This window comes from Cynocephalus volans, chromosome 13, assembly GCF_027409185.1.
Source record: "Cynocephalus volans isolate mCynVol1 chromosome 13, mCynVol1.pri, whole genome shotgun sequence".
Lineage (NCBI taxonomy): Eukaryota > Metazoa > Chordata > Mammalia > Dermoptera > Cynocephalidae > Cynocephalus > Cynocephalus volans.
Window position 1 is genome coordinate 80,292,002 of NC_084472.1, and position 25,625 is coordinate 80,317,626.

Below are 25,625 nucleotides of genomic sequence, written 5' to 3' on the forward strand. Positions count from 1 at the left end.
CAGGTCACCTTGAATTAATATGAAATAGAATCCTCATAATATATATTCTATATCCATTAAATGAATCTTAATCTGTGTCATGACTTTGCATAGCAAACCACAATGTAACCCTTTCCCAGATGCTGTTTTAATGCAATGATCATCATTTGTATACCACACACATACATATGCACACATACTCACACACCTATGGCAAAGAGCCTTTCTTCTGAATTGACCGTTTGTGCTTCATGCCCCCCAGAGACTCAATCTTGTTGCTGATGAATGTCCTCGTGCCTAAGAATTTTATAGATAACCCAGTAGAAAATATTAAAAATCAAAAAGGCTAGTGGGAAGCAAGCTCGAGAGATGGTGTCAATCTTCTTGGCCCGGTCGATAAAGACTTTCCTCATTTCATCAGGGCTTTTTGGCATTACCTGGACAGGATGGTTTGGGCCCTTTGGAGTCACACCGTCTTTTGCTTGCAGACACGGTCCCATCCCATAGGCTGTGAAGCTGAATCGGCTTTCCCTTACCTCATCATCCTGCCAAAGAAAAATGTAAGAAAACTCTTTAGTAATGGAATAGAGCATGTAGAACAGGCATTTCAAAAGCAGAACCTAAGGTTTACCATGATAAATGTTTACATTAACACAAAGAAAGCCTAAAAAGAAGCATATAAAGATGAATTGCTTCTATTCCCATTGAAGTTTTATTTATTTATCCTGCTGCATCAGATAGATGTGCCCATTAATAAATATGAAACTCTCAAAAGATATATTTTAATGAAAAAAAGTCAATATTCTGATATTGTCTAGATATCTCTAGAATATCTAAATATGGAGACCAAGAAAGAAAGCTATTGGGATATTGCATTATGTATGTTCATATACCAGATTTTCTTTACATTGTGTGTCTAAATGGATAAATATGTGATGCCAAAGTGGTAAATACCAGGATCATTGACTGAATTTTTCTTTTGCATGAAGGCAAACCTTTTAACACTTGTTTTCTAAAATCCTAAATTGCTTCCTTGGAAAATACAGTCTGGCTCAGTAACACTGCCTGATTTTTGTTATTCTCATTTTGTGCTACTTTTCTGTTTTACACTAACACTTTTAATAGACCTATAAAATAGTCATATATTCTGCTTTATATCCAATTACTTTCCAGGTACACTGGTTTGATTGTAGTTATGAATAAAATTTTCCAGAAGTTTATTTTAATGTTCAAGAAATAAACTTATTATAAAGTTATTATTTATACCTTATTATGTTCTTCTAAAAAGTATCAGTACTTTTTAATGTGGCAAATTGAAGAGAATTTTCTATGTATGTAAATAAAAAGAAACCAAAATTTAAAGAAAAAATTATTTAATAAATATATGATAAATGAAATGTGCTCATGATAGAGAAATATGGTGTTTAATAATTTATAATAAAATTTATATTTATTTGTTATATGTTATTCATTATATATTCATTATATATTATTATAATGAATAATTTACTATCAGTTATTTATTTAGAATGTAACAGTTGATGGCTACCAATGAATAAATGTTATTTTGCTACTGAAATTAAAAGTTTAAAAGATAATAATTAAGACATATTATAAAGATGTTATCTTTCCTTCACTGACAATAATTTTTCATAGTAATATAAAACATAAAAAGAATTATTTTTTTAAATTCATGAAAATTATTTTGGGTCTGTGAAAGTATCTGATCAATGAACAGTATATTATAAAATATGAAAGTAAAAATATAAGTTATTATGGATTCTAAAAATAAGAAGATGAACAAAGTTGATGCAGTAATATGAGTATATAAAATAGTTTTTTGGGAATTACGAAAGTAAGGTAATTCCTCCTGAAAAATAAAAGCATATAATTATTGTACAATATTTCAACTGAAAGAAGTAGTAAGAAACTGAATTTTGAGGAAACAAGACTGAAATAAAAGCTGACAATTCAAATTACCTCTGATTACTCATGTAATCTTGTGAAAATTGGAAATCAATTTTTCAGTACTCTTTAATAAGCACTCTCTAAATAAACTGCCATTTCTTTGTTTTCCATGAAAATTCCAAGGTGAACTTATAGTTTGCTTTGAAATTTTTTATATCTTAAAAAAAATGGATATACTAGGTATTAAACCATTCTTATGTAAGTGCTAAAGTAGCATCCGTATGATTTAGGAAACCAGGATGATGTTTGCATTCCAGAAGGATAACATAGGTCACTCGGGTAATTTGTACTATTTTGTGTGTAAATCAGCTGAATTTTGAAATATAAAGTAGCCCTTAAAACTATGTATATCCACTTGTTAAAAACAATTATCTCAAAATAGGACAAAAGATAACTTCTCAATGAGCATTTACAATGAGGTGCTGACACATCAAAGCAATTGGGAAATTCATTACCAAAGTGCTAAGATTTCAGGTTTCTGAAAAATATTAAAGCAGAATTCATTGACTACCTTTCTAACCATATGTTCTGAAGAAGTTATTTTAAAACATTTAGAGACCCCAGCTGCTCATCTTGAAGGACAGATAATTCATTTAAAATTAACATATGTAGTAGACAACTAAATTTTTTTCAATTGTACCTTTCCACCTGACTGTGAGTAAAGAGATAACATCAGACCTGGGACTGCTGAAAATGACTCCTGATTCCTATAGCTTCATTTCCTTGAAAATAATAGAGTTAAGCTAAGTAAGGAATTGAAGTCAGCCTCATTTACTGTGAAGAGCTGCACCTGCACTGGGGGAGTTGTGCTTTGGCCTGAAGACCTTTGGCCCACGTGACTAGATGGTATACAAATTTGATTCTAAACAATGGCTGTGACTTCTCTGTGTCAAGGTGATCATATCACCTTAACTTTTATCCATGGCAGCTGTACCGACATGTCCCCTGTGGGTGAGGGGCAAAAGCAGCTGTGCTCTTGAGAAACTGCTCGGTCTCCCATGCGATGCAAACGTTGTAGGCCTGATGTGTTTCCTGCCTCACGTCCTACTATAGGGCTGAGTAAATGTAATATTAGGTTAAAGCGTATTGGTGTCTGGAGAGTCTGAGTAACAATTTGAACTTCAAATCTCAGCAGTGGTGACAGAAGCTGACCGGGCTTTCAGATCCTTTCAGACTCACTACGACCAGAAGTTCTGGGGGACAGTTCTGAAGAGAATGTGATGCTGACTCACACTGGGCCCGAGGTAGCAAAACTCTGTAAAAAATGATTGGAATATAATACTACTATTGGAATCTGAATGGCACGGATTTATCCCCTGTTGAAATGGCAGGTGGATGATCATGAGATAAAACTGAGGGGAAAGTCACTCAAGATAATAATTAACTCCTTGTTTCCTGTTAATTACTGTAGTTATCTTTGTGAGACTGAAACCACTTTTTGGAAAGAGAAACAGCAAGTAAAGCAAGCAGCTTCATGACCTGTGCTCAAGATGAAAACAAAAGCCCAGGTGGGACTTGGAAGGACATTACACTTAGTCTTGATGTCATCCTTCTGCATCCTCAGGCAAGCGATGCTGGAAACTAGGGACTGTAGTGCAGCTCTGTCCCATAAAAATATAATGTGAGCCATGTGTGTAATTTAAAATTTTACATTTACTACATTTTAACAAGTGAAAAGAAACAGGTGAAATTAATTTTAATTTTTTATATTTAACTTAGTATGTCCAAAATATTATTTTAACATTTATTCAATGTAAAAATTGAGGAGATATTTTAAATTCTTTGTTTCATACTAAGTCCTTGAAATCTGGTGTGTATTTTACATTTACAACATACCTCATTTCAGACTCTCCATTTCTAGTGCTCAGTAGCCACATGTGACTAGTAGCTACCAAATTGGACAAAGCAATTATAGTATAAAGAGGCTGGGTCACTTTGCTGAGAAGTGCTGGCAGATATCTGGGCAATTCATGCTTTCCCGCATCCTTACATTAATTAACCTAGGGACTAATAATATATTTTTGGATGCTATAGCATGAAAAGCAATGTTTGGTGTCAATGCTAGCCTCCCACTTGCTGCCGTGTTGTCATATCAATGACTTTTGGAGTAGGTGAAGCCTGGGACAGTGTGAATCTATGCTGAGAAGGGAAAGAAACTGTTTCACTGCTGGGAAAAAGAACATCTCTTTAGAAGACAGACGTGATTAGAAAGGAGCCTACCCAAACCACATTCTCTGACCTAGACTCTGGTGGACACCATGGTTAGAGGAGTGTCTTGGGTATGTGGCCCTGGTTTGGGGAAGGCAGTAGAGTACATGGATTCATGGACACATTTACTCTTGAAGTTGTCATGCTGGGTTTCACTGATGGGAAGAAAATCTGGGCTATTCAGAAGAAAGATCACAGCCAGAGGTCAATCTATTAGCTCCATTTAAGTGGCTGTTAAAACACAGAAAGAACGCAGGGAAAACTGACAGAGTTCCTGCGAAAGATTTCCTGGTGCATTATCACCAGCTGGGAGGACAGAAATCTGATTCAGTTTCAGCAGTGGCCTCCCCTAAGGATCCCTGTTAGATCTGTTCCTTTCATTTCAGAAATTAAATCCAATCATGCCAATGGGGATTGGAAACAAAGGCACTGCCACAGCTTGCTAAATTTACTCCACCAGTTAAAACAGTTGAGACAGAAAAGATTAACTTGAAGGTCAGGATTTCCTTGCCCAGTTCTAAGTGGGGCCTGAAGGCTGTGCTGCGGTTAGAGTTGAAAGTCTGGGATGTCAGTGTTTGTCACAATGTGGTCCACATATAACACCTGTCCAGAATCACTGGAAGGGATTGATAAAATGCAGTTTTCTCAATCTCAATTGCAGAGATTTCTACTCATTAGCATTCGGGTTGGCCAGGAACCTGCATTTCCAAAAAGCTCTGTAGGTGATTATAACACACAATGAAGTTTTAGAACAGAGGTTTCCAAGAGGCACAATGCAGCCACCCTAGTTAGCCTGAATTGGTAATGACGTAATATTTTTTGAATTTTTATAACACTTTCTAACTTACATTTCAAGCAGTAGTTTAAGAAAAAATATTCTGCAATGATTTTTGTGTTAGTACTGAGCTGTTATTTTATTTTTAAATAATGCCTGTTTTTAAGTCTTGTTACCACAACTAAAGGTAAGGATACAAGTAAGGCTATCTCTATGATTTGTATCTTTGTTCATTTTTAAATCTGTTACAGGACCTAGCCATATCTCAGGAAATGGACTTTGGATGATTATAAGTTATCTAATTTGATTTAGTGCATTATTGTTTTCAAAAGCATGTGGAATATGATTTCACTAACAATATATCACCAATGACTTGTCTATTAATTTTGAAACTAAAGAAAGAGGAACTTTTTATTTCAATAAAAATACTTTCCTTTTTAAAATGTCTTGCTTAAATATTTGTTTTCTGGCAATGTTAATAAAACACAAGGCACTGAAGAGCATTTGTGCTCTACAAAATGATAACAAATTGGGTGTTAGCATCATAAAAAATGTGCGTGTGCTGTAAGAAATACTTTTCAAGTATTTTGTATACTTACAAATATATGATGGTCCAAGTGTAAAATATGACCTTGATCACCAAACTTAACATTGAAATGTAAAATATGACCTTGACTAAACTTAATGTTGAAATTAAAAATGCAAATATTTTATTATAAATAAGCAATTTCATGGCTTCATTCTTTATTACCAGAAGTCTAGATAAACTTAATTTAGTTACTTAACTCTCTGATTCTTGGTTTCCTGTTCCAGGAAAAGATTTTTATACTATCTAGCAGGATTTTTAGAGTGAGAGAAAATACATAAAACACTCTATAAAGCACTCAAATTGTTGCTATTTTATTAATATTTTGATTATAATAATTACATTATTATGGAAATGCATAAAGCACAATACAAAAGAAAAATGCTAATAACCTGAATCATTTTCCTATTAGGTTTTAAATTCACAGTAATTAAACTAGAACTGAAAAACTATGTGAAACAGGCCTACCCAGTTGCCGGTTCCCCAGCTGGCCCTGCAATGTGCACTGTTACACTGAAAGGTTAACCAACAGCACAAAACTAAAAGAATCTCTTCACCCCTCTTGTCCTCATTTGAGTCTTGTTGTTACAACAGATGGACTTTGCTATATGGCTGCTAGGATCCCTTGCAAATCGAATTTCTGCAATCAAGGAGTCTTCAGTGTTTTAAAATATGCTCCATGGAACAGCACAAATACTTTAGGTGTGCCCATGAGATGAGGCATGTAGAGTCATATTGGGGCTCTTTCAGAAATAGTATCTCAGCTCTCTGGGGAGGCAATGACCAGACTCCTGAACAGGGCCCAGTCTGCCCTCCCAGTCAATCAGGGAGGAGAGAGAACAAGGGCTCCTAGGCTCAGAAGGGTCAAGTGATTTTTGAATTTTTTATGACTAAATTCTTGGGAAATTTTTAAAGGCTGCACCTACCTATATAATAATTTTAAGCATGGATGAAACTTTTCCAGAAGCTTATCATTATTAGAACTAATTTCTCTGATTTGAATAACCCAGTCATAAAATTATGTGTCTGTGTGTGCTCAGATGTACAGTGATATTACTTATTCTATTTAGTACTCAAATATTTCTTTGAGATTATTCAATTTTCTGGAAATATCTTCAGTTTAAATTTTAATGGACTACATGCCAAAAAAGCAAGGAGTTAAAAAGGCACCTACAACTTTTGACTTAGAGACAATACGTGTTATTCAATATTTAATGGACATAAAATTAAGGCACTTTACAACTTGAACTGTAGGTAATAATAAAGAGGAAATAGAATGAACTAAAAATGGGCTAAATAACATGGCCGATTAAAATAGTAAATTAAAGAAATAGTTTAATTTCTTACTATGTTTCAAGCAAGTTAGAGGCGATGAAGTAGGTAACGGAGAAAGTAAAAAGCCACTTAGGTACTGTTTAATTCTTTCTACAGGAAGACCTTTTTTCCACTAAATTTAGAACTGAGAAAAAGTTTCAGTAATTATGCAGCAATGCCATATTGTGAAACTTCTAAGTGTCTTTTCATCTTATTTAGAGAATTATGTTGAAGATTGATTCATATAAAATGCATATTACAACTAGAAATATAAGAGATAGAAAATAGAAAAGTAGATGTAGTCATCTCTATTGTCAAACATAATATATTAACATACATGTGAGATAAGAATTAATTTCCTGTCTTGTTCTTAGTCCTCAAAAATGACCAAAAACAGAACAAAACAAAAACTTACTTGGGTGTGAGAGTGGTGAAGGCATGAAGGTTGCCATTGAGTGGTAAAAAAACATTAAGCATCTAAGACAGCGTGAAGAGCTGATTATGTGAATTGCTGTAAGATACAACAGCATTAAATACATTACTTTCATCCTTTAAGTACCTTTGGGGTGTTCTTTATACAATCAAAGTGTTGAGTAGATGATTCCAAAGGTATTTTTGATTCAATAATTTTTTGTAACTTTATTGCCAAATAAAGAAGGTAACAGAGGAAGGAAAACTGACTTGTCATTTTTTCTGTTTACATAATTTCAAAATGTGTGGACTTTTATAAATTGCTGATAAACAACAATGGCTTATTTTGTTGGGAAATATCATTATCGTTAGAAAATTCTGAGGTCAGATGAAAGATGTGAATGAATTAAAAATTGTTTTTCTAAAATATTAGTCAAAAATAAAATGTTCAGTTTTAAACACCTACATACATTCCTATATCATTTAAAAGTGGAAGGCTTAATAGAAGGCAATTATAGAAGAGTTTAAAAATACTGTATAGGTGCAAGTCAATTGTTAATATAAAATTCTTTGGAATCTAGCACAAGGAGAACCTTGCATTTATTATAGATGACATCTGAATTAGCTATGAATTAGCCAAATTTGTGCTTGGCATATTAAACCTAGATTCAGAAATTGTTTGGAGGTTTAAAAATGGTAAAATGTAAGTTTAAAAGATGACTGTTTTAGATGAAATATCATGAAAATTTAATACAAATATTTTGGGGAACAGATGAGAAATCAATGGAATAATTTATTTTAAATATCTATATATCTATTTCTAACATAATATGTTAGATTCTTTCAGTGCTAATTCATAATTATGAGGTGACATAAGATATTACAATAGATAGCATATGTAAGAAAGCAGCATTTCTATTTTAGTTAACTTTGAAATTGAAGTCACAATGATGCATATAATTTATATTAAATAGAAATTATATTACTTTATTGAATATTATTGTCTTGAATAGATATTTAAGAGGGTATATATCTTTAAAAAATAGCTGCTTTTAACATAAACTGTAAATACTTTTTTGCAGAGAATAATTAAAGTCTTACAATTTTTGTTTTACTTGAGATGATGAAATTTTAACCTCTGGTATCAGAGTCATTGAAATAGAATTTTGTTCAAATTGAAATGATTAAGAAACTACTTTTCCTAAGGTACTAATGAAATAAATTTGTAAGAAATATTTTATCTATCGAAAAATATCTTAAGATCTAGAATATAGCATAAACTGACCTAGAATGGAAAGATTATTAAATAATTTAGTTTACATAGATGCCATATTGCTTTCAACAGTGGAACCTCATCATTTCAACCAAAATATCGTACATGCATATTTGTATTTATCCTAAGACTATAAGCTTACAAAATGTACAGAAAAATCAAGTATTTGTTACCCTTATAAGTTTTTTTAATTTATTTTTTTCATTATAAGTGTTTATGCAGTACAGTTTGTTGTTTCAGTACATGAACATATTGGATAATGATCTAATCATAGCAGTTAGCATATCTATCACCTAAACATTTATCATTTCTATGTTGTTATAACATTCAAGATCCTCTTTTTAGAAATTATCTTGAGTTATTTTTAAGGACAGCATCTAAATACACAAATAAATACAATTAAAAGTTTGAGTACAGATAGTCAAAATGCAGTCAATGATATCTTTATTAAGAAAACATAACCATCATGCCTAGCAAAACATAAATTTGCTAATGATTTCTTAAATCGAAACTAATGGTTCATTCTTATTTCATTTGCATACATAAATAATAATTTAAAAACATTAATAAGTAGGAAGACAGAGGTGCTAGATTACTGTGCAAATGTGTTTTCCCTCAGCAAACCATTGCATCATTACTATGCAATATGGAAGCCACATGAAATGCATTACAGCAATCCCATTTCATCCATATCTTACAAAATAACATGTTCAGAAATATTTTGGCATGTATTTATAAGCCTCCAGGACTAAAGTAATAATATCATACATGGGAATAGCAACTTCTAACCAAAATACTTTCATATCATGCATATGCCCACACATACACAGCACTGGAGATAGCATCCATGACAGGGTGCAGCAGGTAAACAGCACGTAGCAGGCTATGACAGTGTGGGGTGGGGAAATTTGAATACAGGAGCAAACTTGTATTCTTTCACAACAGACAAAGGATTCTCTGGTACCTTCATAGAAGAAAAAGTATAAAAGATTATATACAATGCCTAAGCCACTGCTGAACCAAGTTAAAACTTGGTTCATAGCAATAATATTTGCATGGATGTAAGGTCTCCTGTTGTGATATACCTTCTCTAATGAGGTTCTTGTATTTATTTTGTCTATTCTGCCAAATTAGAACACTGAGGAAAATTCATGTAAACCACCACTCATGAAAAGGAAGTGCATAGGGGCAACATTTAGACACATTTTGATTATGTTAATTTAAAAATTTAGATTGCTCAGTATGTTTCTAAGCAAAATACATAGTTTTTAAAAAATGATTAATTTGGTCAGCCCAGAGCATTGTTAGTTTGAGGGAAACAATTATCAAAGAGTCAAAATAACTACCTCTAAATTTGCTCAATGCAAATTAGAATATTTAAAAAAGAAATAGGATGCGTATATTTTCTAATGAATATATTTGCATTACCATGTGCTTTCTTTTTAAAAAATAATAATTTACTGTTTATGAAGTAAGGCTAATTTTTCATCAGAGTTCCCTGTAAAGCAATATTTAATAGAATATATATATGTTTTATTCTACAGTTTCTGCAAACATTAACTGTTTACTTACTGGAGATATAATTATGTTCATCTTCTAAAGAGAGATTATGTATATATTCTCAACTATGTAGTCTAATATATGCATGAATGTATGTATTTATATATATGAATATATATTGTAAACACTACATCTGATTATGCAAATTTCATTCAATTAAAAATTCACAGTTAATATAATCAAGTAAAGGCAAACAGATTATTTGAAATTATTTTTCAAGGATGGAAAACACAGAGAGAAGTGAAATACTGGGAAATAACATGTAATTTTAGTAACAAAGGAAAATAGTTGAGTGATTATAAAAGAACTTTGTAAGTACTTTTAAATGATACTGGGTCTAGACAATCTGCTGTGAAGTTGATATTACTGCCATATTCATTTAACATTTTGTCTCCTGCAGGGATTCTTAATTGGAGTGTACAGCAGAATCATCTGGGGAGCTACTTTTAAGAACAGTTTACCCCAGAAATTTTAGTTTAGTTACCTGAGTTATTTGTATATGATTTTCCAGGCTTAATTCTTGGCTTGAATTATTGCATGGTATATTATGGGCCCCCATGTCAAACCACATATTGTTAGAGTCTGTAATGCAGGTTACCTTTCTAAATATTTACCAATTATGCTTGGACATGTGTCCTTATAATCTCTTTTTATTTAAACATTTCAAAGGGTGCTGCTATCAAAACCAAATTTTTCATTTGCTATAAATAATCCCAACATATTTTAACATTAAGAATGAATTCTAATGGTAAACAGACCACACAAAGCACTATATATATATATATATATATATATATACACATTTTTTTTTTTTTTTTACTTATTTTGGGGTCTCTTCTGCAGCTGCTTTTAGAATGTGTTTGTATAAATAAATTTCCCACTTATTTCAAAACTGATTTTGTCTGAGTATATGATTATTTCTTCTATAGAGATTATTACAGAAAGTGTATGTTTCTCTTTATATTTAAAAATTATTTTGACAAGCCAAATAGCTTTGTTAGTAACATGAAGGATCATATTTAACTATCTTTTTACTGATTGAAGGAAAAGAGTGGAATTCTTAGAAAATGTCTTTTTTAGCTGAAGAAGAGTAGTGTTTGCTCATCTTTAAATGTGAAAGGGGCTGTGTTTCCCCACCAAACACTGCCTTGGTGCAGAATATGCTGTCTGCTTTTTACTGATGACCACATTCCTCTACTTAGAGTTAAGAAAGTCAATTTACCGTGTCTGAGAAACGGTAAAACTTCTCCAATGCAAAAGCTTCTGTCTGTGGGAAGGTAAAGTGGACCAAGAAGGATTGAGAAACCAGAGAATCAAGTCATATATGATTAAATATAATTACTCAATTGATTTTAATCACACATACCATTTTTCATATTTTCATATATGCAAGGTATCTACCACAAGGTATGAATTAAAAATAACTGACTTCCCCCCCCGCATTAGATCTTAATCACATTTAATTACATTTGCTCCCTGAATATTTCAAGTAGTAATTAGAAAATAATACAACATTACTGTTTTTGCATTTCTACATTTTCCCAGTGTGCCACTCACTGCAAAAATTAATCTTTTTATCTTTCTATGAACTAAAGAGTAAGGGGCATCAGATATTTTTAACTCACTCTTACATGTGGTAAAACTGAGTAAAGAGACACTGTGGTAAGAATAATTTTTAAAACAAAGAACCAGAATTGAGCATGTAAACTTGTAGTCTATTTATCCCCTGGATACTGTAATTGTTGGATGTGTGGTGGAAGTGCAATATTCCTGAGCGCTCAGGCTTTCCCCGTTTGAGTACCATATACATAATACTTCTCATTTCTAGTATTTACAGAATGTGGTTGATACATTCTAAATTGAATGAAGAAGGTAAGGAAATGGAAAATAAAAATGAAAAAGCAAATCATAATGATAGGAACAATGAAAGAATGAGTACTGCCTTACTTCTGATTAATAATAACAGAAAGGAAGATTGTCTTTATCAGTCACTAATAGGAAAGAAGGACAGGAGCTTTGCCCCTGTGATGCAGCATTTGTCCTGCTATGGTGTTTCAGCCAGTGCCAGGTATCATGACAGAAAGGAGAGGCAAGCAGGTGGTAGAGAAAGAATGAGAAGGGGAGGAGAGAGAGGTAAAGGGAAAATAAGGAAGCATGAGAGAATAGAGGTAGACCAGTAGACCAGAGTGAGGTGGGGGAAGAAGATAAAGAAAAATTAATCTCCCCATAACAACGCATTTCAATATACAAATGATAGGCTTTTATCTTCATAAAATTTAACCAAATGAAGCTCTAGCATTGTTTTCTTTCTAATGCATACTCAGATCTCCCAGTGCTGATGTTCCTTCCATACTGCAATTAATTGGGTGTTTACTGGAGCAGTAATGATTTTTGGAGAGCCAATTAGAAATGCTTGAATAAGTTATTGCTTTAGAATATGATTAATACTAAGTAGACTCAAGCACCAAGAGATCAAAGCTTAGTGCTTTTAAAAAAGTTTAATAAACATATAAATTGCGTCCACAATTCAGAAACCATAAGGAATCCTTAAAAAATTAAAACTTTTAATAATCCTTGAAAATACACACTATATAAATCAGACTATTATCTTTAGATTTATGTTTTGACTTAAATATTCTGGTATATTGGATCCTAGCCACATTTATATATAACTTTGACATTACTCTATTACTTTAAAAGTCCATTTGCTTTTAAAATGTCAGTTGGCACATTCACATTAATAGATTTGCTGTCAGTAGAAACCGTCCCTTACAGAAAAGAAAAGGGAGTTGGTCAAAACTACATGCTTAGGAAAGGGAGATGCCATTACAGGTCTTGCAAAAAGGGGAACAGCCCTATTCCAGGCATCCAAATCCAATTAGGAGGTTACTTCTGCAATTTCCTCTGGTCTCCTAATAATGTTCTAATAAGTTTTCTTCTGGGATTATCTTTTATCAGATGACAGCAAGTCAACAACAGCACTCTTCTGTGTTTTCATTGGGTTTCAGAAGAAATGTCTTAAGAATATGAAAATATGCATAAAATTGAGATGACATCATTTTATTAACTTATTAGCATCATGGTAATAAGTAATTTTTGATAGAAACATTTAAAGAAATTAGCTCAGCAAACAGAACAATTTTAATAATTATATTCGACTTATGTCAAGTAAAACCACTAGAAACACTCTAACACTGAAAGTAAGAAAGAATATATTTTGTTAATGGAAGCAAAAAAAAGTGTTGTTCCAGGAAATACTTTAGAAAGAAGTTGATAAAGCTCTTCAGTCACTAGATATGCTGTTTAAAGTATAGCTATGTGTCACCATTTTCTCCCTGAAGCTATTTTTGACACTTTAAGTTTCAATTGGACAAAGCCAAAGAGCTATCACATCATTTAGTCCCCAGTTCCAATATTCTCTCATACATTTCTGTTAAATACAATAAATTCACCTTCCAGAGAAAATTAATATCCCATCAAAACCAATACATTTAATCACTTACCTTATTCTTCCTCTTTCGTTGAAATCTCAGCAGTTCTTTGTGTTGTCTTGATACAAAATTTACAGCTGCATACTCCAGAAGTGCTGAAAACACAAAAAGGAGGCATACTGCCATCCAAATGTCAATAGCTTTGACATATGAAACCTAGCCGAGAGAGAAAGAGAGAGTGAGCGAATTGACTTATATATTGTTACTTCCTTTGAGTGCAAAACTGAATTTTCCTGATTCTAAATTATATCCCTTATATATTAGTTTGACAAAATATAGAAAATGACAACAATTATTGTCTTCATAAGATTTTTCAGAAATTAATTTTTACAAATTTTATGTATTAGTCATATTTAAAAACTTGTTATATTTTATTAATTTTTTTTTTCAAATTAGGCTCTAGCCCAAATATATGATGAAAGAAAAAAATAAGATGAAATATAATTTTACCTTCAGAACAACATAATGTTAGAAAATTATGAAGTAAGATTGATATGTAGATAATACTGTTGACTTTTTAGATCCACGTTTTTATTTAAAAATTTTCTACTTTAGGGCCGAGCCTGTGGTGCACTCAGGAGAGTGCGGCTCTGGGAGCGCAGACGCTCCCACCGCGGGTTCGGATGCTATATGGGAATGGCCGGTGCACTCACTGGCTGAGTGCCGGTCACGAAAAGACAAAAAAAATAAAAATTTTCTACTTTGATTTTTTTTAAATTGTACAATCTTATTTATTAATTGTGTTAAGATTGTTTTCTTTCAATGCATTTATAAAAGAGTAATAGATGGATATTTGCTACCTATTTTGAAATATTTTAACCTTAAAGACATGTTATAAGAATAGTAAAAAGAACTCCAAGTCCCCCAGTTGTTAATTTTTGACCACATTTATTTTATATATATGTATATTCTACCCTGCTCCCCCCCCCCAAACTATTGAGTGTAATGTGCAGACATGATACCATACACTCGACAGAATCAGGGATTTAATCGTGGTGAAATCCTACCACCTCGTCCTAAAAACCCATTCATTCCGTTTTACCAAATGTCCCAATTATGACCATTTTTATAAACACACACACTCACACACACACACACACACACACACACACACACACACACACACACACACACACACACACACCCCTTTTTTTCTTCTAGCCCAGGATTTAATCTAAGATCCTGTGTTGACTTTTGTTGGCATGTCTCTTTAGTGTGGAACATTTGCTCAGTCTTTCCTTACTTTTTATAACATCGGTATTTTTGATGAGTGCAGGTCACTTATTTTCTGGCAAGTCTTTCACTTATTGTTTACCTGATGTTCCCTCATTTTAGATTCCAATTATGGATTTTTAATAGGAATTCCTCATCAGTGATGTCCTAGTCTTCACAGTGTATCAGGAGGCAGAAAATGTTGATCAATGGTTAGATGATGTCTGCTAGGTTTCTCTGTTACAAAGTTACTAATTCTTCCATATCTGGACATTATGAAACTATGTAAATACTACATTACTCTTTAAATTTCACACACTAGATTTAGCCTTCATTGATGAGTTTTGCCTGAATCAATTATTACAATGATGGTTACTAAATGGTGATTTTCTAATTTCATAATTTGTCTACCTTTATTAGTTAGCATTGTTATGTAAGGAAGGTTTCTGTCTCCAGCATCTATCTGTTTACTCATTTGTTTATTTATATCATTACAGATTTATAGGTAACTATTCTGTTCAATGATATAATACATTAACATCGTTTTTTACTTTGATGCTCATGTTATCCCAGATTGCGCCAGATAGGGGCCAGTAGGAGCTCCTAGACATTAGCATGTATATATCCTTTTGACAAGACTTCATTATTTGAGCATTTCCTCACTTTCTGGCACAAGATATTCCAGGTTCATCTTGTATTTTTGTTATTCCAGTCTTTGAATTAAGCTTTTCTCTTCTGTGAATGCTTCTTCTGTGAAGAATGGCTTTTAGAAACCAAGATCTGGGTGCTGGGTGTGCTCATTGCTTCCTGAGTGCCTCTGCTCCCAGGCCCTCTCAGCAGACAGAGCTAGAAATCACATACATATAAATATACACAAACATAACATCTCTATCTATTTATCTGTCTACCAAGCTACCTATCCATCTATCTACCAGCTATCCATCCATCCATCAAACTTAAACACACACTGGTATCTCTAATTCTAACCCAATACCTCAGGGTTTACTCTACGCTTTTCCCTTCCTATACAACGCTTTTCTGAAAAAGGGAGAAACTTGGCTCCCATCATCCTTAATGTGTATTTGATCATTCACCCTGTATGTAACTAATATTTCAATTCTGCTGACCACCTTTTCAGCCTGAGTTCCACTGGCCCCAGCTACCTCCTTGGTCCTAGTCCCATATCTGAAGGCCTCACTGGCCTTGGTTCTAATAATCCATTTACCTTGCTCAGTAGGACCTGACATTTTGGCTGCATTCTTGACCCTGGTTCCTCCAGCCCCATCTATCCTCTTTGATCCTGACCACCTCCTCAGCTATAGCCCCTCAGGCCTTGCTGTCTCTCCTCACCTCAAAGGCAGGGAAGGTAAGAGAGGGATAAGGAAAATAATGGAAAAAACAGACAACTTTTTAAAAAATAGATAAGGAACACAAAGCAAAGATACAGGAAAGGATGAGAAGAGTAGAAAGAAGAGCTGGTCCCATATTTTCCGGAAACAGATTCACATAGGCCTAAGTCTTTTGGAGGACATAATTCAGTAACTTCTAAGAAAACACTTTCATACTTCTCTCTGGTTAATGGGGCAGTGATTTGAGATTATAGCTGAACAAATATCTCTGCATATGTTAATTGCTCAAGGTTGGAAATTTCCTTTAAGTATTAGTGCTCCTCTTATTGTATCTGTGTGTATTAATGTGTGTTTGTATTCCAGAGGTAAGATGCTATACCATGCAAGCATTGTCAGCAAAACATAACCTTTTGTGGAGTGAGCACAAGATAATTTTGTTGCATGCCTTAATATAAACAATTAGATGTGGAAAATCATCTCATTTACCAAGAATTAGAAATAAGGATAAAAGATATTTATATTTATGAGAGGTAAGATGTTTTCCAGTCTTTCCTTGAAAATGAGCAATTACCTAGAAGTCTGCTTTCCTATGATAGAAATAAATATCCCTTCTCCCAGGAAGATATGGATCTAGGTGAGCAGGAAGCCAGGCTAGGTTAGCAAAAATGTATTACTTCTTTAGGCCCAGTATATGGTTATCTTAAGGATCAACACCCTACATTTTGGAAACTTCACTATTTTTATGCTTTTTGTACTTCTGTATTTTTTTTCTTCATTCATAATACTCAGTGTAATATTTATTTTAATCAAGGGTCTTTCTGTGGGAATTTTGACCAAAATAAGAAAAACTCTCTCCCACCTTTCCCAGCTGGCTCCTTCAGGTCTCAGACTAGACTTTGCCCAAGTCTGGTTCAGAATCCCTTGGCACCTGTGCTTATTTACTGTTATTTCAACATGTTGCATTGCAATCACTCCTTTCTTATTCTCTTTCTGTTTAGATTGTGAACTCTTTAAGGGCAAGTAGCATCTCAGTTTTGTTCACTACCACAACAATGTTAGGCCCATGATAGAGTTTGGATGTGTTGTCCCCCCAAAACTCAGGCAGAAATTTGATCCCCAATGTGTCAGTGTTTGAAGCTGTTTGAGTCATGCGGGCAGATCCCTTATGAATGGATTAATGCTGTCCCTGGGGGAGGAGGGGTAATGAGTGAGTTCTCGCTCTGTTGGTTCCTGTGAGAAGTGGTTGCTTAAAAGACCCTGGCACCTTCTCTCTCTCTCTTGCTTCCTCTTACCATGTGATCTGCTTGTACCCGCTGGCTGCCTGCCAATTTCCACCATGAGTAGAAGCAGCCTGAGGCCCATACCAGATGCAGCTGCCCCAGAATCATAAGCCAAATAAACCTCTGTTCTTCATAATTACCCAGTCTCAAGTATTCTGTTATAGCAACACAAATGGAGCACATGTATCCATATTTGCTGACTGGACTGGACAGGTGAATGAAGGTATCAAATGTTAAAACACAGGGGGAAGAGAGCTGGCTGGTTAGATCAGTTAGTTAGAGCATGGTGTTGATAACACCAAGGTCAAGAGTTTGGATCCACATTCCAGCCAGCTTCCAAGAAAGAAATAATAATAGTAATAAACTAAATTAATTAATTAAAAAATACAGGGATAAGAGTAAATTGCAGCTGATTCATATGGAGATTCACTTTCTAGAGCAATGCTCTGTTAATAGCTTGGATTGGATTGATTTCCTTTTAATGAGTCCATTTTCTGACACGTGCAATGGTATCAACTTACATATGAAGCATTTCAACAAGGGATAAAGGCATTTCCTCCTGTATTTTAACTGTGACTTATGCTGGTCAGAGTGTTCTCTACTGGGGGAAGAGTAGTGCACCCCCATTTTATTCCAGTGCTGTGTTGAGTGTCCATCTGTTTGTAGAGTATAGATTTAAGTCTCATAAATTCTGTAATTCTGCCAGAAATTTCTGGCTGCCTCCAAATACATAAACAGTCCTGGAAGACACAATACAGCTTTCAAAGATGCTGTTTCAAGCCACATCATTCCTGAAAGAATATGACTCACAGAGCATGTGTGCATTCTTTAACATCCTGCATCTGTAATGACATGAACCAAAGAGATAAAATCAGAAATATAATTTCCAAATTAATTCAATGAGTGTTTTCAGTAACAGCATACATATGGGAACATCGTTTGTGCCTGCCAGGGTTCTGCTCATTGTGAAAAGCTCTTGAGCATTGATCCTTAAAGGCCAACTATTCCCATCCTCTCTCCTGACCCCCTTCACCAATTTCAACTCTTTCTCTCCTCCTCTACCCTGGCTGCCCCTCCAAGTACAGCAAACACAGGACCTGGGAAGTTTGGAACTCCAGGGATAGTAACTTTAAAATGAAGACAGCAGTTCTTACTCCAGCATATTCACAAGACACTCCCAATGTCATTCAGAATTATCTTCTTTCTGTCTCTTCCTGCCTGCTGTCCTTTGGGGTAGTGTTATCACAATCCAGTGCATTCCTTTGGGTCACCTTGTCAACAGTCCCAAAGACTGCTGTGCAGTTGGAACCCTAACTCTATTTTAAGGAACAATTTCTCCTCAGTATTACTCCTTGAACACCAGAGTGTGAGGAAATAAAACTTGAAGGCTTACTAATTAGATGCACTGGTCAGGAGACCTTTGTCCCGGAAACCACTCCCAAGCCATCCGGCTTTCATCTCAAAGTAAGCTTTTCCCACAGCTTCTGTGACCTGCGTTCACCAGATTTCCCTCATTTTGCTCCACCCCACCTCTTCTTGCTCTTTCTGAGTTCCTTAGGGATATGGCCTGGGACCTTTTGTATTCTGACTCCAACACCTCTCACTAATCGACCTTATCTATTCCCTTGGATTCAATTCCTCCTAGGTGTTCATGACCCCCAAACCTCTACTTCCTGAAAAAATCCGTCCCTAGCCAGGTTCTTACTTGATAGCATCCTTTGGATGTCTCATGCACCTCAAATTTCATCTGACGAAAAAGGAGTTATGAATCTTTTTCAGACTTCTCCCCCCAAAATAGCAAACACAACTCCATCTTTCTCCTTATTAAAAGGCTCCACTCTGTTTACAGTTGTTCAACCCCAAATCTAGGAGTCCTCTCACTCTCTCACATCAATCAAAGAGCAAGGTCTGTTAATTATACTTTCTTGCCATTTCTCAAATTTATCAATTTCTGTCCTTTCCTACTGCCATCACATTGATCTAAGTCATAATAATCTGTTCCCCAGTCCCTAAGATTTACTCTTGACACAACAATCAGTGATTATTTTTTAAGTGCAAATTTAATCACATTGGCTTCAACTTTAACTTATCATCTGCTTTCCATTAATGTAAAGTCCAAAATCTGTTTTATGGTGTATAAAGCCCCTCAAGGTTAGGCCCCAGCTTACTTCTTTCACCACAGCATTTCTTCACTGTTTTTGTGTTTTATTCAACATTTATTGAATAGCAATGATGTACCCAAGTTCTGTTTTTATTGTCAGAGATGGGTAAGACAGACAAGATCCATTATTGGTGGAGCTTAGGTTCAAGTTAGGAAAACATACAATAAAAAACAAACACATAAATAAACAATTTAAGAGAAGTGCTGTAAAGAAAATACAGGAGGGCAGGGGGATAGAGAAGGTCTAGGTGAAGGGACTGTGTTAAATGGAATTGGTCATTAAAGACTCTCTGAGGACGTGAGAATTACCATCTTACGCCACTTCCTTGTTTATTTATGTTCTAGCTACACTTTCCTTCTTTTACTTTTTGGAAACTGAAAGCAATTGACAAGCTCCATCCTGCCTCAGCAGCTTTATACTCACTATTTTTTTTTTTTTTTTTTTTTGTATTTTGCTTTTGTCTGAAACATTCCTATTTTGGGGTACCTGCTGTTTATCATCCAGGTCTCAGCTTAAAAGCCACTTCTTCAGGAAAGCCTTTCTCGAATACCCAGACCAAAATAATACTTCTCATTGTCCCACTTGTACTTTTCTCACAGAATCCTTTTCTCTGATCATTCGTGACAACTGTGATATTTATTTGTGGGCAATTCCTATAAGGTGACTGCTGGATAGTACCACTTGAATGTCCCACCCTCCGTTAATTCCTCTATCCCACTGTCCCTAAGTGCTTTCTATTTTCCAAGAACTTGAGTTAGAGGAATGCAAAAATTGACATGTCTATGAGGATTTGAAGGTGAAATGTCTGTACTAATATTTTAATAAAATATGTATTGATAGCAAATACCAAATAACTCATCCTATAATTAACTTTGTCCCACTCTACTGATATTATCCATTTATTTTTCTCCTTTTATACTATCATATCCCATGAGCTAAAACAAGGGCCGGGTCTTATGCATTTTTATGTTTTGAGTTCCTAGAACACTGCTTATGATACTAAAGGCTCTCAGTTAATATTGAATCGATTGAAGCATGTGGACTGATGTAATCATTGTCTATTTAATATTAGAGAAATAATTATCACAACCAACATGCCAGGAAATGTTCTTAATAGTGTCCACATATTAACACTTTTTGTCTTCATGACCACAGAGACAACTATCCCCGTTTTCAAGATGAGGAAACTGAGGTGCAGTGACGTAACTTGCTCCTGGTCACATAGCTACCAAGCTGCAAAAGCTAACATATGAATTTAACTAATCTGGCTTCAGAGCCCATAAACTTATAACTACTATTCCATATCATCTAGATATGAGGCTCCTTCTATTTAAGCTACCACTACAAATTAACAACTGTGGACCTTGTAAGTTGGAATTCCTCTCTGTATCTTAAGATTCCAGCCTCTTTAACCGATAGTTCAGAGTAAAGTCAGTATACAAAACACAAAATACTGTAAGGTCCTCCATAGTTGCTAGTTTTGACCCTAAAATCTGATAATCAACTTCAAAGCAGAAAATGTAAGAAAGGAGACATGGTTACTGTATTTACCAGGTAAAAAACGAAATAGTTGCTCGGGAGGAGCTAAACTATTAAGTTCAAAGAAACATTTTATCCTTTGAAATACAATGAAAGTCCCCCAACAATATGAAATATAGCAATTTTTTTTTGTGATCCAGGAGTCAGTACACCATTGCCTCCTTGCCATTAATGATCTAGGAAGAGATCAATCTGATAAATTATTACTGAGCACCCAGAGCTAGGTCACTGCAAGGGCTTGGCCTTTTTATCCTAAAAAAAAATATGTTTTATAGTTTAAGGAAAGAAACAGAAGCATCATATGTTCTGTTGACTTCTTAGTCATGTTATCGGTTTTTTTTTTCTTGATCATTATGCACGCTTTCTACTTTACAATTATCATTAGAAAATAGAGAAAGCCTCCTTCTTATATCCCAAATAGGAAAAAAATATATATATTTTAGGGTTTTATCACTATCAGTCACCCTGGTTATTAAGGAGGGAATCAAGCCACCTCATCCAGGGAAGTGGTCATGTTGGGGCAGCTTGCCTAAACACGGCTTTCTTTAAATCTATCCTTCCAGCGCTGTGAGGGGGTGATCATAAAGAGGATTCTAGTTAGGATATACTACAGTTAAGAAACCCAGAATTTCAGTGGCTCGAAACAACAAGGGTTTTGTTTTTCTGTCTTACTACATGTCCACTTTGAGTTGAATGGTGATTCTGAGTGGGTTGTCAGTGTCACTCTCACTTGTGACAGACACAGCAGTAGAGGAAAACCAGAGCACTGGTGGGTCTTACATTTAGTAATCAGTGTTCCGGGCTAGAAGTGGCACAGGTCATTCACTTCTGCTCTAAATCATTAGCCAGAACTCTCATGGTCAACCCCGACCTAAGAGAACTAGCAGATGCATCCCTACCACATGCCTGGAAGGGTAGAGAAGCCACCCTGTGTGGCACAGAGCACTACGAAGACTCCAGCAGGAGGTAGGTGGGGAGATTTCTACTATTTGTACTTCTGAAACAAAACCAAGGAAGCCCATTAAGCACAGGATTGAGAAGTGTGGATTATGATTTGATCACTATCTGCCATACCTTGACTAAGTAATAAAAGCAGCTTTGTTAAACAGCAAAACTCATTACGGTATAGAAAGAGGCTATTGATTAAGTAGGGTATGACAATGAATAAGACATATTCCTTAATCTTCAGCTAAAAATTTCCTAAAACTCTAGTGTCAAGTGCAAATGCAGTAAGATCGGTTGTAAGGGGATACAAAACATAGCGTCCAGGTAGTGCTCTGAAGCACTAACTTAATCCAAGACAGATACTCAATGATCTAGAGGCAGAAAGTAAAGACAGGAAGGCTTCAAGCCAAATTCAGGCATGGGAATGAGTGTGTTTAGACTGCACAATGTCTCCCAGAAGGGGAAGAATGTGCTCCTAAGCACGAATGCACCTCACCAGTTAACCATAGTGCTCATCCCTCCTCCCCCCATTAATTACACCAGACCACTTGGTTCATTTATTTGTGCATCTGACCCCTGAAGCCATTTGATTTTGTGCTCTCTGATCCAGAGGAATAGATGGGTTTCATATATTTCAGGCAATCCTTCATAAATAAGTTAACTCTTGATGAGATTATGGAATAGCAGCAATTTTAGGTAATATTCCTTGACAACTACATTGGGTGAGTGATACAAATGCAGCACTGCATGCTGTGGATGAGAGGCCTGACAAGATACATGCCTTTACCTAAGTCCACACAGAGGTATTCAAGAAGACTGTCCCAAGACCAATACATTAATATACTACAGTTCATAGATAACAATATATTAATGGGTAAAAATATGTTAGATGTGACTTACTAAATTATAAACCAGACTACTACTAATCAATGGTTTCTAGAAATACAATTTTAAATGCATTTACAAACAGCATAGCTTAATTTAAAGATAAAAAATTTGATTAAACCAGCACTGGAGTTTGAATAACAAAATTTCATCTAAACTTACATGTAGGCACTCTAGAAGGTAAATTTCCAGGGACCACTTAAGTGCGAATATTTTGTCGATTTTTTTTCCAGTCCAAATTTGCATTTTATTTGAGAAAGAGGTATAACAAAACATCATAGTGCATACTTTTGATTAGCTAAAATAGCCCTTTGAATAGAGCAATTTGTTTTCCCTTTAATGATGACCGATCCTGGTAGATTTCCCCAGTTCCTCAGAAATGTCAAGTAAACGTGATGACTAATTCTGGCTGTGGAATGGACAAGTGACACAAGCATACAGATAAATGCTTTTTCTCTGAGACACTCTGAAAATTTCTCTGCTTGTGCTATGCCTTGTTTTCAGAGGTTTCTAATTCAGATCTCATTGGCTGTTCACTCTTTCATTTTGTAAATCCAAATTGTAGTACAGTTAATCCTACATTTCTCCCTAGCGCAAAAACCTGTCTAAGAATTTTATGTTTTGTAACAGGAAAAAAGACTGTTAATCTCAAAAGCATTTTATTTAAGACTGAAAGCCATAGAGAAAGGAATCAGAACAAAGGAAAAGAATAAACAATGTTTTAAAAACAGGCGTTGAAGTGGAATGAAGCTGATATTGAAAATAGAAAAGGAGCTAACTAGAGGACAGTTTTCTTGGAGCACTAGGCATGGGGCAGTAAATCACACAGCACAGGCTACTGTGAGCTTTGACAGTCTGACGTGTATCATCTTGGCGGGTAACTCACAACAGTTCTACTGATGTCATGTTCATCCTGATTATGACAGTCATAACCCCTAGTAAATGAATGACGCTTCCAACACAATATTTATTTTCAAGAGATAAAATGCAATGGAGAATCATATAACATCAGAGATGCATTACTTCTTAAGAGAGAAACTTGACCAATTCTTCCAGTCACTGGGCAAAGAAAGTACAATGAAAAAGGCTAAAGGATTTTAGTTATCTTTGACTCCCACTTCAGTTACTAGAGTTTTGCCATCATTTCTTCTATAGAATGTGATTCTTTTTTTTTATGTTTAACACTTAAAGTGTAAAATAAATCTAAATGTCCCTGGAAATGCTCTTTAGGTGCATGCTGTTAGAGTTACTGGCATTTCTTAATCTTTATCTTTTTCGACTTATTCAGTTAAGGTTAACTTACATGAGTACGTGTGACCTCTCTGTCCTCTGAATTTTTGTATGGGAGGTTTTGTATTTCTATAACATCATCTTTATTGTAATCACATACCTTCCTATTCTCTTTTTCCCTGGAGTCTAAGAGCCTCGTTTATAGCTCCAAACTGGAATCATGAAGACAGTTAAAGCCTGTAAGGAGCTTTTTAACACTGATTTTGAGAAAGTTCTTTCTTCCACTGGCAAAGGAGGTAGTTTTAGATCCATTTTTATCTTTTAGGGATTCACAGTATAATTCTAGGATATATATGAAAGCAGTAAAAGGAGTTTAAGACAGTCTTTAGATAAAACACTCTTAAAATTGTATGTACATCTTTTGTTTTCAAATTTAGTTTGATGCCAAAGCTATTATGTTGTGCCATTTTTTAAAAATTGTAAACTTTGTGATTCACTTTGTGATATACTTTTTCCTAATTGTTTCATCAGATTTAAGAATTTATGCTGCTAGCAGCTCTGTCCCTATTCTAAGTACAGAGAAAATTCATGATAATTGATGATTTTTAGCTTAATGGGATCTAATAGTTTTCTAAAATGAAATGTAGAAACAGAGATATCCATCATTTTCTGTTCTTATCATGAGGCCCACCCATGTTTAGAATTATCTGTTTACAAAACAGTAATAAAATTGGATGGTATACATATGCATTATATTTCATAATTTTTAACAAAAAGGCTGTGAATAAATGATTCTTTCATTATCTGTGCTTTTTTTCTCTTTTTCCTACGTGAGTGTATGTGGAACCACATTATTAATTTATAAAAATTTTTAAAAATTAGATATATTGCTCACATTGAATACTTTGTCATAGTTAAATTTACTTAATATTTTGTCACAATAATAAATTAAAAAGAATCCACTTTTATCATATTTGTACTGAGCTTGATTAAAGTGATATTAGTTAAGTATATTTTGAGTAAATATTAGAATATTATATCTAAGTGGTGAAGCCAAAAGATGAATGACAATAATAGCTATTAATTGTTATAGTAATACAAAAGCCTGATTACTATGCGGTCCCCCAACTCTATTTTATTTCTTCCCTTCCTCTCCAAGTCTTCCTTGAGGGTGGAATATGCTCTCCCACCCCATTAATGTTGGGTTTGGCCATGAGACTTGGTATAATTTATGGAGTGAGATCAGAAGGGACCGTGTGCCAATCTGAGCAAAAGCCTTGCATGTTTCTGCTCGCCTTGTTGCTGCACTCTCCCATGGAAAGAATTCATTACTGACACCTGCAGTCCCAAAATGAGGAGACACAATGAGCTGACCTGAACCCACAGTCTAGATCCAAATCCACCCTAACTCAGCTAATCTCAGGCGAGCCCAGAAGAGGCACAGGTGACTCACAGGCC

The 25,625-nt window shown here is 34.7% G+C and overlaps 1 protein-coding gene across 2 annotated transcripts in view; it reads right to left on the bottom strand.

The window, feature by feature from the left end:
* Window positions 1-245: 245 nt before the first annotated feature.
* Window positions 246-25,625, bottom strand: part of GLRA3 (glycine receptor alpha 3) — a 160,231-nt gene continuing 134,851 nt past the window's right edge. The window contains exons 8-10 of one of the 2 annotated variants that reach the window (XM_063077170.1): window positions 13,578-13,721; window positions 11,297-11,341; window positions 246-524 (exon numbers count right to left, since the gene is read on the bottom strand). In XM_063077170.1, coding sequence (XP_062933240.1) covers window positions 246-524; window positions 11,297-11,341; window positions 13,578-13,721 — 468 coding nt within the window. The remainder of the gene's footprint in view (window positions 525-11,296; window positions 11,342-13,577; window positions 13,722-25,625) is intronic. The other variant, XM_063077171.1, reaches the window with a different exon arrangement.